This window comes from Hyposmocoma kahamanoa, unplaced genomic scaffold, assembly GCF_003589595.1.
Source record: "Hyposmocoma kahamanoa isolate Upper Pololo Valley unplaced genomic scaffold, ASM358959v1 78, whole genome shotgun sequence".
NCBI lineage: Eukaryota > Metazoa > Arthropoda > Insecta > Lepidoptera > Cosmopterigidae > Hyposmocoma > Hyposmocoma kahamanoa.
The window spans coordinates 19,554,465-19,570,141 of NW_020653945.1; the positions used below are offsets into that span (position 1 = coordinate 19,554,465).

The window sequence follows — 15,677 nt, forward strand, 5'->3', positions numbered from 1 at the left end:
AAATGCAATATGGGTATCATTTTCGAGGTACTTGGGGGTGCTCATTACGTATATGGCACTCATTTCTAAATCCAAGATGGCGGGCACTATTTAAAAAAAAATGCTATGTGGGTATCATTTTCGAGGTATTTGGGGATGCTCAATGTGAATATGGCACTATTTGTAAATCCAAGATGGCGGGCACGATTTTTCAAATAATGGCAAGTTGGGTATCGTTTTCGAGGTATTTGGGGGTGCTCATTACAAATATTGATTTTGTTTGAACTGTCGTGTTTGCCATCTTGGATTTAGAAATGAGTGCCATATTTGTATTGAACATTCCCAAACATCTCGAAAACGATACCCAACTTGCCATTATTCGAAAAATGGCGCCCGCCGTCTTGGATTTAGAAATAAGTTCCATATTCGAAACCTAAAGTCGAAAATGCCATAAGCAAACATTAAAGAAAATAACTGTTAAAATAGATTAAAAAATCGCTTAAGAATGCTCCCCTTTTAAGAAAATAAAATATTTCAATATAAAATATTTCGCTTGAGTTACGAAAAGAAAGACATATAATAAGCTATCAAAGTTGTACTGGTGGTGCCAACACTATAGTAGAAACAAATATATACTGTAAATTTGTTGCAATATGTGCTCCTATTCAAATAAAATTAAAAGAAATAATTATTCAATAAAGCATGAACGCAGAGCCGTTAAAAGTATTATAAAATATTAAGTGTCCCAATCACTTTCATCACAAGTTAACGAAAACATTTAATGTTTATTCAAGTAAATATTTATTGTTCAAGATGCGCAAATAAATCGAAATTACAGGCACCACTAAAATTTACGTAATATAATTATTTTGAAACAGAATAGCAAAATGGTGAGAAAAAAAATTCGTTACTTTGCAACACTTTCGTATCTTGTTGCCTCGAAATTATTTTTCTGTTTTAGTGAATATTTACATAAAAATATGAGTTGAAACGCATTACTTACTTGTGGAATGCGATGTTAGTGTCTATTTTATGTTTGTCTGTTGTATTTTTACACCCATTTACAGCACATTTCGTCATTTTTAGCAAAAAATTTTGGAGCTGTTCGCGGTGCAATATGACCTTGAGCACTAACAGCCCGCGCGCTCCTGGGAGCGCGTTTGGAAGCCTCTAACTTGCCTCACTTAGCGTGTGCGGGCTAGGTTTCTATGCGTTATTATTCTAAGGTTTACTATTAGTATTTTGAAAATGGATCACACAATAAGGAAACTCAAGATACTTAACTGTCATTCAGGAAGTTGTTTAAAGTATTTACTAGCATTACTATTTAAAAATCTATTTTTTGACTAATCCTTCGCATAGTTCGACTAGTACTATCAATGGTTATTTGTTTTATTATACTTCAGTTAGTAATTGAAGATCATTACTTAGTTTATATTAAAGTAATGAATATAATGATGAACAATTAATACTTAAACAAATAATCATTTTATGTGATTTATTTTCCACTAGACTCTACAATTATTATATGATGCTTTATCGGAGGACAGGAAAAAACTCAATTTGAATTGTAACTCGCGATGATATTATTATACTTATGTAGCTCATGACAAAATCGTTATATCAATTAGTTATATAAAAAAGTAGACACGACTAGTGGAGCATGTTCGCTTATGTTAAATAGGACCGTAAGTCTTGTAACAAAAATAGCTGATCTCCATTGGATAATAATGAATAGATTCTGGGGTAACTTTGATTTTTATGGCTATCTTACGCGATTTAACTTTCACTGTAATTTACTTCCATTTTGCTCTGTATTGGAACAAATTATGAAAATTTCAACCTCTCACTGCTGTTCTGCTACCTATGCTAAAGTGTTTAAGCTCGGGAAAATGATAAGAAATCGTTTAATACGCATTTTTTACAGAAACCGGTATAATTCGGTGTGTGGCGGATGTTCGAATTGCACACATTTATAAGGTTTGTTTTTATTTACTTTAAACCACGACCGGGTAATTTTCAGCGTAGTTGTCTCTATTAATATCGGTGGCAATTTTTATTATTTAGATATACGAGTGAAATGTATATTAAATAATATTTTAAGTTACTATATTCGAAAGTTAAATTATATTTCATGATAATATTGTAGAATATTTACTTACATAATAAAACTTGCCACTAAAATTAGTTACAAAAAACTAACCACAAAATTACCCGATTATATGCGATGAGCTACAAAAAGGTAAAGTTTTTCAGGTGCAAGTTATTGTATATAGGATCATTGGGTTCAAGTGTGCAAATCAGTACCTATATGTATTTTTTATTTCAAAACTATGTAGTTGTTATCTTATTTGCGTAATTTAATAGAGTCCTTGGAAATATGCGCAACTAGCTTTCGCACTATATTAAATAATCACAATTATTTTAGCTACCTGAAATATCTCCATTTCTTAAATTTGTATTGTGATTTCAATTATTGTAGTTTTGTTTTAGGATGTAAGAATAATTCCATAGCTATAGAGATTATTGGGTTAAGTTACAAAAGATTATATTTACATAAACAATGTACAAATAACTTTATTTGTGATGCATATTTATAAATAATATTCCGTATTTACTAGTAAAAGTATTAATTAGTTATTTAAATTATGTACTTTGAGGACAAAATGAGCATTTTATTATTGTTTTTTATTTATTTATTTAAATTGATAAACTTATTAATATATGTTAAAATATCACCCTAAAATTTGTAGAGAAGGTAACAGAAATCGGTGTTCAGCTTACATGTCTAAATTCCGATTCCGAAAATGTATATTTGTTAAATACTTAAAGATATAAAAATATAATATTTATTTGAATGTTTTGTTTTAAATACATTATAATGTAATTATTGTTGTTTTTTGTAAATAATGGACTGTGAATATATGCTCTAAACATTTCATTGGTTTCTTTTGTGAAAACATAATTTTCTCAACTCTTGTTGTAAAAAAGTAAGTTTATTATGAGAAGGTTTCTTATAGATGTAGTTTTAATAAAAAGATCCAATTCACGTTTCACTATAATACAATTACAAATTAAACTTCTTAAATAATCAACATGTCTTACAATAATATCACTAACGAAATCTAAAAAGACCTATCCAACCCACCTGCACCTATTAAATAATCGTAGAAATATGAACATTCTATCGTCGAGAGCGTGGAGTCGTAAACGAATTCGAACCCATGTAGGAATTTACTTCAGTCGCTGTATTGGTTAGCGAGGAAGAAGCTCGTCGTTTTTGCTTGCAGGCAACGCGATGTGCCCACGCTAATTCCCGCAAACTTGTACCTTGAGACTTCAAACTAGCGGTTGTCATAGACCTACTTGTTGAAGAACTTTCAGACCATCCCGTGTCGCTCGGTCGACCGCGATTAAATGTAGTCTCTGTTGCCGTATCCGTCAAATAAACATTCACACGGCTCGATTCTGTAAACGAAGGCTTATCAATCTTCAACTGCGCTACTAATGCGTCTATCTGCGGTGGACTTTTCGATTTCTGGGAATTTGGTGACTTCACACTACGCATATCTATCACAGTCTTTTGCAATGGGTCTTCGCCGGAACTCTGTGAGGACGAAATTTCGATATCAGTACTTTCATTGTCGCTTATTAGCACGGGCATTAACTTTTCTGTGTTCTCGTTCATATCGTACACTCGCTGAGTTTTGATAGTTCCCGTTGACGCCGATTTACTTTTTTGTATGGGCGGCGCGGGTCTATTCGTTTTGGTCGAGGTTGACTTACTTGATGGGTAAATATAGTGCGTCGACAACATAGTAGGAACGTTCGTATCCGCGTCAGTATATGTAACATCTTTTCTCGTCCCTGACGAGGACAGCCGCCGCCCAATACAGCAACAAACTCTTCTCGTGCGGCACATTCTGTCTATTAACAATTGCACGCAGCACATCAAGCACCCTATAAAAATAACGATGCCAATGTATAACCGAGGCGTCCAATCCGTGTTTACGTATACTCCAGTCTGTGTGAGCGTTCGCCAAAGATGCCAATTGTTTGGATGTTCTTCTTCGTAGTCGTATAATATATTGCGTCGGGATAAGCCTTTGCCGTAGGTTTGTACTGCGGCTGCGACGCGCAAGACACCTCCTAACCCAGGATATAATTTTTCATCCATAAGATGCGGAGCGACTGATTTCTTCATCCAGTGCCACAGTTCATTATTGAAATTAACAAAATCTGAATGCCGACATCTTGCAGGCGAGCTGTGAAGAATGCATCTTGCTGCAGTTGTGTAGTATTCCAGTAAAATGTTCTCTGATTTCGGCGAATGTAAACTTACAACTCCCCCATTCCTAAACGGCAGCACCATTGCTGAAGGATTATGATCATCGTCCAATTTTGGAATAGGCAAGCGTAAACATTGATTTGGGTACTGTCTTATTGCCAGACAGGAACAAGGGTTACGTAGTTTTCCCAATCCTATGAGAATTTTACGAACGGTTAAGTTCGATTGCTGAGGTGTAATTACAGGTATCTTCCAGCCAATACCTTTCGTATTCAAAATTGTTTTCATATCCTCATATAAATCGTTTAATTTTTGTACGTCGTCGTATGGTACATAACCAGCATAATAAGCAAATTTAACATTGGGCAGAAAATCTTTGCGTAAATGACTTCCTATAGTATCGGCCATAGTTTCCTGGAGTATACCAGCGATGAGTGGGTCCCGACTTTTGTTGACTTGCAGTAGTGCACTACGAAAATATCTTAAAGTTGTTCTAACGTATTTACGATTTATTTTATCTAGAGTTACTTGTGGTGGGATTATGTTCTCTAATATCATCCGTGCGCGAAGTTTTGCCGCTTGATCTGCAGTCCAGCATTCTGGGTAGTATTTACGTTCCTTGAATAAAACAGTGCCTGCACTGCCACTTTCTGCATATAGTGCATTCGAAAATGTCAGTAAAAACATTAGAAACAACATTGAATGTGTAGAATATATCAAAATATTTTAGCATTTTCATTCAAATTCTGCGCCACCAGTGTTTGACTGATCGACCAACCATTTGAAAAATTGAAATGACATACTATATTTTTTGTAGTATTTGCTTTGGACATAAGGTTGTTGACGATTTGTGCGGGTGCGGCAAAGTTGGCGATTTGAATCACATATTTTTAAATTGCCCTCTATGTGATCGTTCCTCTCTTATCCAATTCCAGCTGCTTTTCACTTTTATTTAGTGTTGCCAGACTTTTACGAAGTTAATTCGCCAATTTATGTGTGTTAAGCTTAGAGAATGGAAAAAGTGTTAAGTAGCCAATATTCGCCCGAGCCCTAAAATCCCTAAAAATCAAGGAAAACAATTCTACAATTCTGCTTGCTGCTGGAAATTGGGGAATATGTACTTTCTTATTTCCCCCAATTCACCACACGTAGAAATACTCAAACCCCCAAAAAGAGTTGTCTTACAGCTCCATTCCACACAAAATCCCCAATCAAGTTTGTAATTTCCCAGACATTTTAATAAGTAGCCTAAAATCGCCTTTTCCTAAAGCCTAAATGGCGAAAAATCGCCTAATCGGGCACCACTGCTTCTATCCATATTTTGTTATTGTGCAATAACTCTCCTATATACTTACACATATATCCATCTAGATGTATTTTAGAAAATAATATAAAAATGTTACTGTTGTAATAAAACATTTCTCCTTTAATTACACAATTTGTTTATTTTATATCCCATAGTTCCTCGCCTGATCCTTTTTAACTCTTTCTCCATCTTCCTAATCCCGTTCGTAAATTTGGAATTGATGATAATTTGATAATGATAATATATGTTTCCCTGTTTTAAAAACAAGTCAAAAAACTTTGTAAGTGGCCGAAGCGCAGTATTTCTAGTTACTATGTATACTTATAATTTATTAGTTATTATTCAAAATAAAAGATAGTGCGATCGTTGCAAGTGTGAAGAGATTTGTTATCTATATAATACTGTACTAACGTCCTTTATACTATCATTCCTTTTTGTTCCACTTCCTTCTTTCTGTTGGATTTTCTTTTCCTACTATCGTAAAGCCTTTTGATATCTTATTACCTTGTTATATTAAGGTATAGTGCATACACTTATAAATAATGAATGCCCCAGTTCAAGAAACACCTAAGTACCATTTAGGTATTTTATACCCTACTACCACCATTGGCGAAATGTTAACATTCTCTACGGTTTACTCTCACAGTTTTGTTTCTAATTGAATATTTGAAGTGCATATCAATTAATGAATGTTGCTAGAAGAAATGAGCCAAAAATAAAATTGGACTCAGAACCAAATCTTCGGGACTTAGGGAGTTTTAAACGGGACTTTGGGATTTTAATCATTTTTTCTGGACCTAGGGGTTTTTTTTGAGCTTAATTCTTGAAATATTATAAAATTATTAGCCGTGATTATTAATAAGAAATTTTATGAGTAAAACAACAAATTTAAAGATATAATAGAAAGCCTTTAATCTTATCTTCAGATTAATCTTAATTTTAACAAAAATAAATCCTTACTTTTGGTATGTACGTACGTACCTACCATAAACTAAAGAACGAAATAAGGTAGGTATATACGAAGTACTATGAAATAGCAGAACTAGAATAGCTCCTATTCCTTTTCTTCTGTTTCCTCTTCAGAGTATTCTGCCATTTGAGTATTAATTTCATAAAAACATAGCAAATCAATATTCCAAGAGCTTTAAACTCTTCAGTATCAACTTAGTGATATTTATACATATAAAAAAGATGGACTAAGGGATTTCTTGGACTTAGGGTGATCTTGAAGTCAACTCATTGGATTTGGGAGTTTAATAATTTTGCAAAACATGGCAATAGAACTAATTTTATCATGTAGTTTTAAGCTAATTGTCTCGTAGATAGAGCTCAATAAATAAAAAAAATGTCATTTTGACATATTACGTATTCCGGATGCACACGGCGCCACTGTGTTTCTGTTTTCCCACCATTTGTTCTGTGCAAGAATTATTATTAGTTTTTGATTAGGAGACTTGAATTTTAGTTATTTAAGACATTCGACAAAACAATTACTAATAAGTGACGACCACAAAGGATTAAAATTAATTTACTAATACTATAAAGTCACCAAGTCGTATCGGAACGTCCAGAAAAAACGTCAAGTGAAGTGAATATTTATTGGATGTTCCATAATGATAAAAATCTTGTTTTATTTAAATTTCCTAGTTGTAATCAGTGCTTGAATTGTGATCATCTTTAAGATTATTTTACAGTAAATGACTTCGAAGCCGTGAAGATGTCTAAGGTAACGTATTTTAAGTCCAAAACCATTACCCATGTGAGCCTGTTTTCGCGCAATTATCGTTTTTGTAGACTTCGGTACACAATTTTAATCGTAGAATTTCGCGACATATTTGCAATTTTATTTTATATGGGACAGATCAAGAATATAAAACAGTTACATACAAAAGAACATTCTTTTACTTCTCTCGATCGTCTCAAAAAGATCGTTCAAGCAAAAGCTACGAAAACATCTCTTAAATTTTGCTGAAATTAGGGAAGTTCATGTTTATTTCTTATATAACACAATATTAGGATGAGTATATACTAGACTTGTGCCTGATCGGTCCTTAGAGGGAGCGATCCTAATTAGGGTCGCCACAGGACAGGCTTAGCCTAGTGTGGGCCCACCTGCAAAATGATTCACAATGTTTTCAGGCATGGCATCACATTATCAACGCATGTTTTTGTTAAAGTTTAACACATACTTAATGTTAATTTAGCATAAGTCTCTTGTTGTTTTCTTAAAAATGTAAATATGTTAAGTATTTTGTTTTTCTTTGCGTTTGTGATGCCAAAATAAACATATTCTATTCTGTTCTGTTCTAGTTCAATCGGTCAACTGAACTCTTTGGTCTTCTAGTTTATTTAGTTCATCTAGTTCCTTAGTTAGTTTTCTTGTCCTTGCTCAGACACTGAATGAACGCTCCAAACTGGTCATTTTATTCACATGAACTACTACGGACTTCTCGAATTTTGAGGTCAATAGTACACTGTACTAAATATTTAAAAATACAATTTGTAGAGAATCAGTACTATTTGATTTTCCTTCATATTTTACATGTTTAAAGACTGTCCTTTTATAAATATCCTTTTTTTTTTACAAAATAAGAATTTTAGTTACAACGGTGCGTTTAAAATATTATATTACAATATTTAGGTGCATACTTACAACTATTTCATATACTCATACACATAGGTTGATATTACAGATACCTACCACACCTACCAAAACATAATTATGAGCACTTACTTTTTTGCAAGCTTACATATATACATATACCTTATCTTACATATACCTTATATTACAGATATATATGTATTAGAGACTTAGAACGACTAGGCAATGTTCAATCGTGCATCCCACTTGAACTTGAACTAAAAGCAGTGAAAGATTGCTGTGTTCCGCTTGCAAAGTTCCTACTGAATAAAAGACCATTATTATCAAAATAAAGTTCCTAGTTCGTACTGAAGTAATAAGAATGATGTACTATTAAAACCGTGCAAGATGAACTAGCTTGTGTTGCTCAGTGTCGGGAAAATATTCCTAATAGTTCTATAAAATAATAATAGATATGAAAGCTCATACATGACAACAAAAAAATTGTTTGTGATATTAAAGAGTATTTTTTTCGAAACTGCCGCTGTTTGAGATAAATTGGATTATTTGTGATTACAAGTGGAGTCTCTGTTTTGCGGAGTCCTGGCATAACACCAGCATCACAGGCATCTGCGCCACATATGCTGAGCCAGCACCTTTACACTGCATGACTTACAAAAGGACTTGTAAAATATATTATCACTAGTATCAGGTTTCTTACCGCAGTGTGACTTCTTTTTATTTTCCCGATATTTCGGAACAGTTGCACGCTCCATGGTCACGGGTTGGCTGACCAATGAAATATCGGGAAAATAAAAAGAAGTCACACCGTGGTAAGAAACCTAATACTAGTGATAATCATTTAGTGAATAACCACTAAAGTCTTAAAATCTGTATTGTAAAATATAATTACTGTAATTAATATATTCAGGCGTTACTTTGCAGTAGTCCATGTTAATAAAAATGGAAGTATGCCTACTCCATGAATCCAGTGAAAGTTAAATAGTGCAAAATAGCTGTGCCCACTACCGGGGGTACTTGGTACTTGGTGCAACGGGCTGGTATCCGCAACTCGACGACAAAGCGCCTATTTTGCGTGTGGTGGGTGCAGGGTCCTACTCGTGCCACCCAAGCTCCTCCAGGAATCTCAGCAGTCTCCTTGGTTTGCTGAAGACTTCGGGGAGCGACCTTGGCTCTCCAAGGTACTTTGTCCTGTACCTAAAGGAGACGAAAATTAACTGCATGAAAAAATATTCAACACAAGAGCAGCTATATATTTCGCACAATTTAACCTTCACTGGATTCGCAATTAATTTACCTCAATTTTTATTATAGTTACTGTGGTCTATTTAAGTTGGCTGTACCATAATTTTTATCATCAATTTGTTTGTCTATATCTTTATTTTCATGTCTTATCACATTAGGGAAAGTACAAGGTGAGATATACACAGTCGCTGTTAGTTGAAAGCATATGGAATTTCATCAGTCAATAAAAAAAGACCAATCTGTCACTATTTTTATTTCTTCCTAGGTAGTTAAGGTATGAAGGTACTGCAAGAGAAAAGTAGATATTCTTTTCATTTCATTTCTGTGAACATTATCTTCTTGGTTTCGAGTTTCAGTCATGAAGTGGCTTTTTTGAACTAATGGTGTAATTCAACACAAATATTAGTAAGAAACCTCTACTTATTACATCACTAGCACTTATCAAACATGTCAAAAATTTTATTTACAGGATATAAGATCATATTTCCAACTCAAAAAGCCATCTAAGCCAGTGGTGATTGAAGATAGTGATGATGTTATACCAGAGTCACCTGATATTCAAATAAAAAATAAAGTAAGTGAATTACATGTTGAGTTCTCAGATTTTTGTGATACAAATTGGAATGAAGCTGTTTTTTCAAATCTAAATCATGTATGTTTGTTTATTCAAACATATCAACTTTATGGGCTCTTTACAGGTCCCATGCTCATGGCTTATTGTCAACCAGAGCCCCAAATGTTGGTTTGTTTGAAAAATGAATATATGCACTTTAGATTTGAAAAAAAAAATGTTTAATTTCCAAAGTAAATTATGGTTCATAAATTTTACAATTTCAAAAGTTTATTTTAAAAAGTAATTGATATGGTTTATTTTTACGTGATTATGTATTAAAATGCCAGTCCAGTTGATAAATCTATCTACATTTATAGAAAAAAGAAGCCAGAAAGAAGAGACGCCTGAGCGATTCTGATGACGAAATATTCACTAAAAAGAAAAAACCTAGTGAACCATTAAAATCCGCAAAGAAACCACCAGAACAATCTAAACTAAAAGAAGTTAAGGTGCAGGATTTATTTGGCGATGGCCCAATTAAAAGGACAGAGCCTTTTGTCAAAAAAGCTAAGAAACACACTGAAACAGGCATACACTCTGATGAAGAATTCGAAAAAAGCCTTTTAGAAGTCGATGCGGAGGGATCATCATCATCAATTACTAAATACGAAAAATCTCCAAATATAAATCATGAAAGAAAAAGTAAAACAGATGTATCAAACAACAAGTCACTTATTAAAATGAATGTAGATCACAAATCAAAAGAGAAAAAAGAACATAAACATGAGAAACGGCTCCAACATGAAGACATTGAAAATAAAGATAAGATACATAAAGATAAACATAAGGAGTCCAAGAGAGAACATAAAGAAGATAATAGACATATAGATTTGAAAATAAATAATACCAGGAAAGATCACAAAGGTAGCACTCCAAGTGACAAGTCCCTTATTGATGGAAATCCAAAAACAAAAGATTCAAAAATGGACCGTAAACATATTGAAGAATCTCATAAACATAGAAGTAAAGCTAGTGCCAATGCTTTTGGAAACCAGAAAGAAAAGAAAATGGATACAGATTCAATAGAAAAAACTCAAATAACTTCTGTAAAGAAAGAGAATGGAAAACCTTCAATGGACAAAAAGAGAGACTTTAGTGTGTTTTTAGAAAGTGCAGACTCAAAAGTAAAAACTCAAAGAACTCCTGAAAAGAAAGAGAATGGAAAACCTTCAATGGACAAAAAGAGAGACTATAGCGTGTTTTTAGAAAGTGATACATCTGTTTTGGAAGATCATGATACACCTAGGAGTAAGAAAAAGAAGATGAATAACAGCCTTAATGAATCAGGTAAAGTAATTTTAAACAAGTAACTACGACTGCGAATATGTCTCGACATGACATGTGTCAATGGACAAGCACACTATTCTCTTGCTATGTTTAATCAGTAATAGTTGTAAATAGTACAATTATAATTTTCTAGTTCTCACTGATGAAGAAAGACATGAACGTAGAATGCAATCTGCTGCTCTTTACAAGCAATACTTGAATAGATCTGGACCTAAGCATTTGGGCGCTAAGGAAATTCCTGAAGTAAGTATACACTTCTAAGAGATTTTATATTGAGGGTTTTTCTGTACCATTTGTGGCAACTAAGCTACAATAACGGTCCATTGCTCAAAAGCCTTCCTCGTTAATTTAGAGTTAAGACATGTTATTGTCTGTTGCAAAACTGTATAAACCCTTTATCTTTTTTGTAGCAGTTTTATCATTACTGTAGCAGTAGACCTCACTGTGAAAGAGTTCGTCCAGGGTAGTACTGCTACCTTACCTATTTCTGCTGCCAAGCAGTAATGTGAGCATTATTGGCGTTTTGGAGGATAAGGGTGCTGGTGAAAGTTCAGGCACATGAGACTTATCAACTTATGTCCAGGGTGACAGGCGCAGTGGCAGTGCCACTCGGATGTTTGTAGTTTAAAACTCTGAGTGGCACTGTAACTGTTATCTGTGTAGATACGTAGCAATATGCGTCGCATACGCCATTTATTTATTGAATAATATCCAAGATTTTTATGTTTTTTGTGAAAATACTCCACTATAATTATTAATAGAAAGGTCGAACACTGAGAAAAAAATTCCATCGATCCGGCCGGATTCGAACCGACATCTTCTAGCATACCGTGGCAGACGCTATTGGGGGGCAATAGATCGAAAATATGCCAAAGTGTCCTCCACTAATACAGTGGCAGCTTGTATGTGATTTGTTACAACTTGTAGCTGTTCATGGTGCTTTATATGCGATTTTACTATTACAGCAGTTCCGCCATGAGCTGTTTCAACGGGGTGATTGATTCTTAGTAAAGTATTTCTTGTACCGTGAGTTTCTGAAACGAGAAGAATATCAAGTTTATAAAGATTTAAAAGGTGTTCCACTTCTTGCAAATTGGGTGCTAGCCTATTTATGTTCCATGGTGCTATTTTGAGTGTGGTCATTTTGTCATTTTACTGAGCTGCGTGGTTATGAGATTAAGCAGTGAACTCATTTGTTGTAGGACTAAATCAATCTTTTCTGATTTCTTTTCAATTATGTTTCCAAGCATATGGATATTTGTTGTGGGTTCTGTTTTATGGGGTTCCAAGTTGCTGATTTCAGGCTTCAAGGTTTGAGATTTGGTTACTTCAGAATATGTTCTTTGGTTTACTTCATTTGTCTTTTGTTCTCTGCTAAGGACACGATCCTGATTGTCTGTTTGAGCCTTAGTTGTATCGCGCTGTTCGTTTGAATTGCGAAGATGTGACTGCTAAGAAGTTTTTCTAGCCATGATTTCTTTATAAACTTGGCATCTTTTGTAATTAGCAGGATGAGAATCGAGACACAAGGGGGCACATTGCAGGTGTATTGCGATCTATTTTACGATATTCAGAGGTTTTATGCGACTGAGTGCATTTGACACGACTATACGGCCTTAAGCAGTAGTTTCTTGAGTGGCCATATTGGTGGCAGCGCTGGCATTGGACTATAGTATTTTTCTTTCGGATTTTCTATCAATACTACATGATGGTAGTTTTACAGCATTATTTTCCGGACCTGGTGTTATTTTAACAAAGATTGTTGATGTGGGAATTTTATTTGGGCCATATTTGGCATTTATTATTTCTCCAGCCACAGTATTGCCTGTGTTCTCGATGGCTTTTACTATTGCAGCATGATGTGTTGTAGTAGTTTCTAATAAATAAATAATAACGCACACACTCAACATAGCCCCGTACTAGGGAAACCCTGTGTCGCGGGTGCCATGGACACACACATAAACAACCACAAATTACACCCAAACTCGCGAGAGAAATAATTGTAGGCCATACAACTATTTCTCCCGGCCCGGGAATCGAACCTGGAACCTCTGCGTGGCAGTCCGGCATGGTAACCGTTCGGCTACAGAGGCAGTTTATTGATGTTATGTTATTAATAACTATCCTGTAACATCTATCATCCTTGTTGTTAAATGAATGACCAATGTATCTGATCCATTTTCTCTGATTAGAGCAATTAATGTTTTACAAACTTCAGTATTAGAGCTGTTTATGGTGAATTAGTTTTTACTCACAATTTTATATATTATGTGAACTGTGTTTTATCAGTCTTTAGTTTCTAGCAACTCAGTTAGTTTTTGTATATCTTGAATTCCATATTATATTATTGGTGGTGGCTTTCGAGGTGTTTTGTTCTTAGGTTGTCTGACTTGGTCCCCGTTTGAGCGTAGGCTCAAAGCCTACGCCAAGCCAAGTTCATTAAATCTATTTGAAACAGTAACACTTTCTTCTGGCGGTGGTGACTGCGTAGTTTTTTTCGCTTGTGGCTTCTTGAAGAAGCAACTCTCTGCTATGTTGGGTGACAATTCATTGACTTTTCTGAAGCCATTTGAATGTCATCAGAATTTTCAATTGGCTCATGTGACTGGGATGAGTTACCCTCAGTTTGCACTACCGAGCTATCTTCAATAGATGTGTGCCTTTTTCTGGAATTTACAAATAGACTGGGGCGAAACACTTGTTGTGTCATATTCTTTGGTAATACCATGTTTGGTTTTTTGCCAGTACTTAATTGCGCGTCCTGGCTTGCCGTGTCTGGGCAATTGGAATTTTTTGAGGAATTCATGATTAATTTATGGCAACTCCGCAACTGTCAGGGCACATCTTAAATGACAGTTCTAATATGACGTTAACTTTTATAAACATAATTTGGGGGTAGTTAGTACATTGTCTCGATATATCTCGCGTATATAGTGTAGCTAATTAATGCACTTTTCTTTAGATCTATAACGAGATAACATTCGTACAAGATAATTCAGTTGAAAAGTTCACTGTGGTTTTGCTTCATATAACACAATTTTTCACTGGAATTAAAAATCTTTAAAACCACAATAATTGTTCACTCGTGACAGTTGACAACAGTACGGAGTCCAGTCAGATTAAAGGAATTGTTCTTTGTTTTTGATCCTCATATCTATTATAATTAAGATGTTAAACTTTGATCTTGCATTGCAGGGTACCCCGGAGTGTTTAGCAAATTGTGCATTCCTGTTAACTGGCGTGCTAGATTCCTTTGACAGGGAACAAATAACAGCTGCAATTGTACAATACGGGGGCAGTGTCAAGAGTGGTATAAGCAAGAAGGTATGTACAAAACGCGTTATGAAATACTGTAACCCGAATTTAATTTGCGTATGAGATTAATAGTAGGTTTACTAATATTTTCTTAAGTCCGAATTTCAGAGTATTCGTACTTGGAAATTGGAAGTTGACGAGAACTTTGATAACCAACGTAATTCTAACGTATTAGGGCGCGTTCCCACTGTGTCGTGACGACAGATTGTAGTGCAGTTTACAGTGTCGTGGCTTGTATATTTAAATGAAGTTGTTCCCATATAGCACGACACGATTAACTGTCATATAACTGTGATATAGTTTAATAATGATATTGAAACGCAGGTAACTCATGTGCTGGCAGGAGAAGACTCGGGTCCAGCGAAAATGGCAAAAGCTCAAGAGCTAGGCATCAAAATCATTGGTGAAGATGAATTCTTACAAATGATAATTGACAACTCCAAAAAGTCTAAAGTTCAATCAGAGTCTAAAGCGGAGATAAAGAAAGAAAAAACTCCCAAGCGATCTGATAAAAAGAGCCCAAAAGATTCTAAAAGTATTGACAGTATTAAAATAAAGGAAGTAAAAACTAAAGATATAGTTAAAGTTGAGAAAAATCGTGCCAAAAGTAAAAGTCCTCATAAAGGTGAGGCGAGGCTTAAAAATCAAAGTAATCATGAAAATAAATTAGCAAGTGACACTAAATCGGAAGAAAAGTCCAAATCAAGCACTTCTATCAAGCCAGAAACAAGTATTGTGAAGAAAGAAGGTATATATTGTTCAATAACCAAAGGAAGTGACCACACTTATCGACACGAAACAGCAGTTGACCGATCAGAAACATGTTTATGTCCATGAAATAAGAGCTAAAAAGACGTACGTTTCGAGTCTTTTTTGCTTACGTTACATGGATATTTTTCTGATTTTTCTGACAGGGTCCAGCAGGATGTAAAAATTTTTTTTACTAGCTCGAACCGTATGCTTTGTGAAGCTTTTTCTTATTGACTTAAGCCCGATGTAAAGCATTTTCTGACTGGCTCAAGCTAGATGTAAAGCTTTTTCT

At 34.6% G+C, this 15,677-nt stretch overlaps 2 protein-coding genes across 2 annotated transcripts in view; one reads left to right on the plus strand and one right to left on the minus strand.

Annotated features, from left to right (window-relative positions):
• Positions 1-3,078: 3,078 nt before the first annotated feature.
• Positions 3,079-5,195, minus strand: LOC113232995. Its single transcript, XM_026467925.1, has one exon. It carries the CDS (start codon positions 4,964-4,966, stop codon positions 3,164-3,166), a length of 1,803 nt encoding a protein of 600 aa, XP_026323710.1. The 5' UTR covers positions 4,967-5,195; the 3' UTR covers positions 3,079-3,163.
• A 2,095-nt stretch (positions 5,196-7,290) lies between these two features.
• Positions 7,291-15,677, plus strand: part of LOC113233425 (replication factor C subunit 1) — a 21,769-nt gene continuing 13,382 nt past the window's right edge. The window contains exons 1-6 of the mRNA XM_026468555.1: positions 7,291-7,299; positions 9,890-9,994; positions 10,351-11,320; positions 11,454-11,563; positions 14,516-14,644; positions 14,960-15,383. Coding sequence (XP_026324340.1) covers positions 7,291-7,299; positions 9,890-9,994; positions 10,351-11,320; positions 11,454-11,563; positions 14,516-14,644; positions 14,960-15,383 — 1,747 coding nt within the window. The remainder of the gene's footprint in view (positions 7,300-9,889; positions 9,995-10,350; positions 11,321-11,453; positions 11,564-14,515; positions 14,645-14,959; positions 15,384-15,677) is intronic.

Excerpts from the sequence above, each read along its gene's own strand:
- LOC113232995 (XM_026467925.1), bottom strand. The coding sequence starts at position 4,966 with ATGTTGTTTCTAATGTTTTTACTGACATTTTCGAATGCACTATATGCA.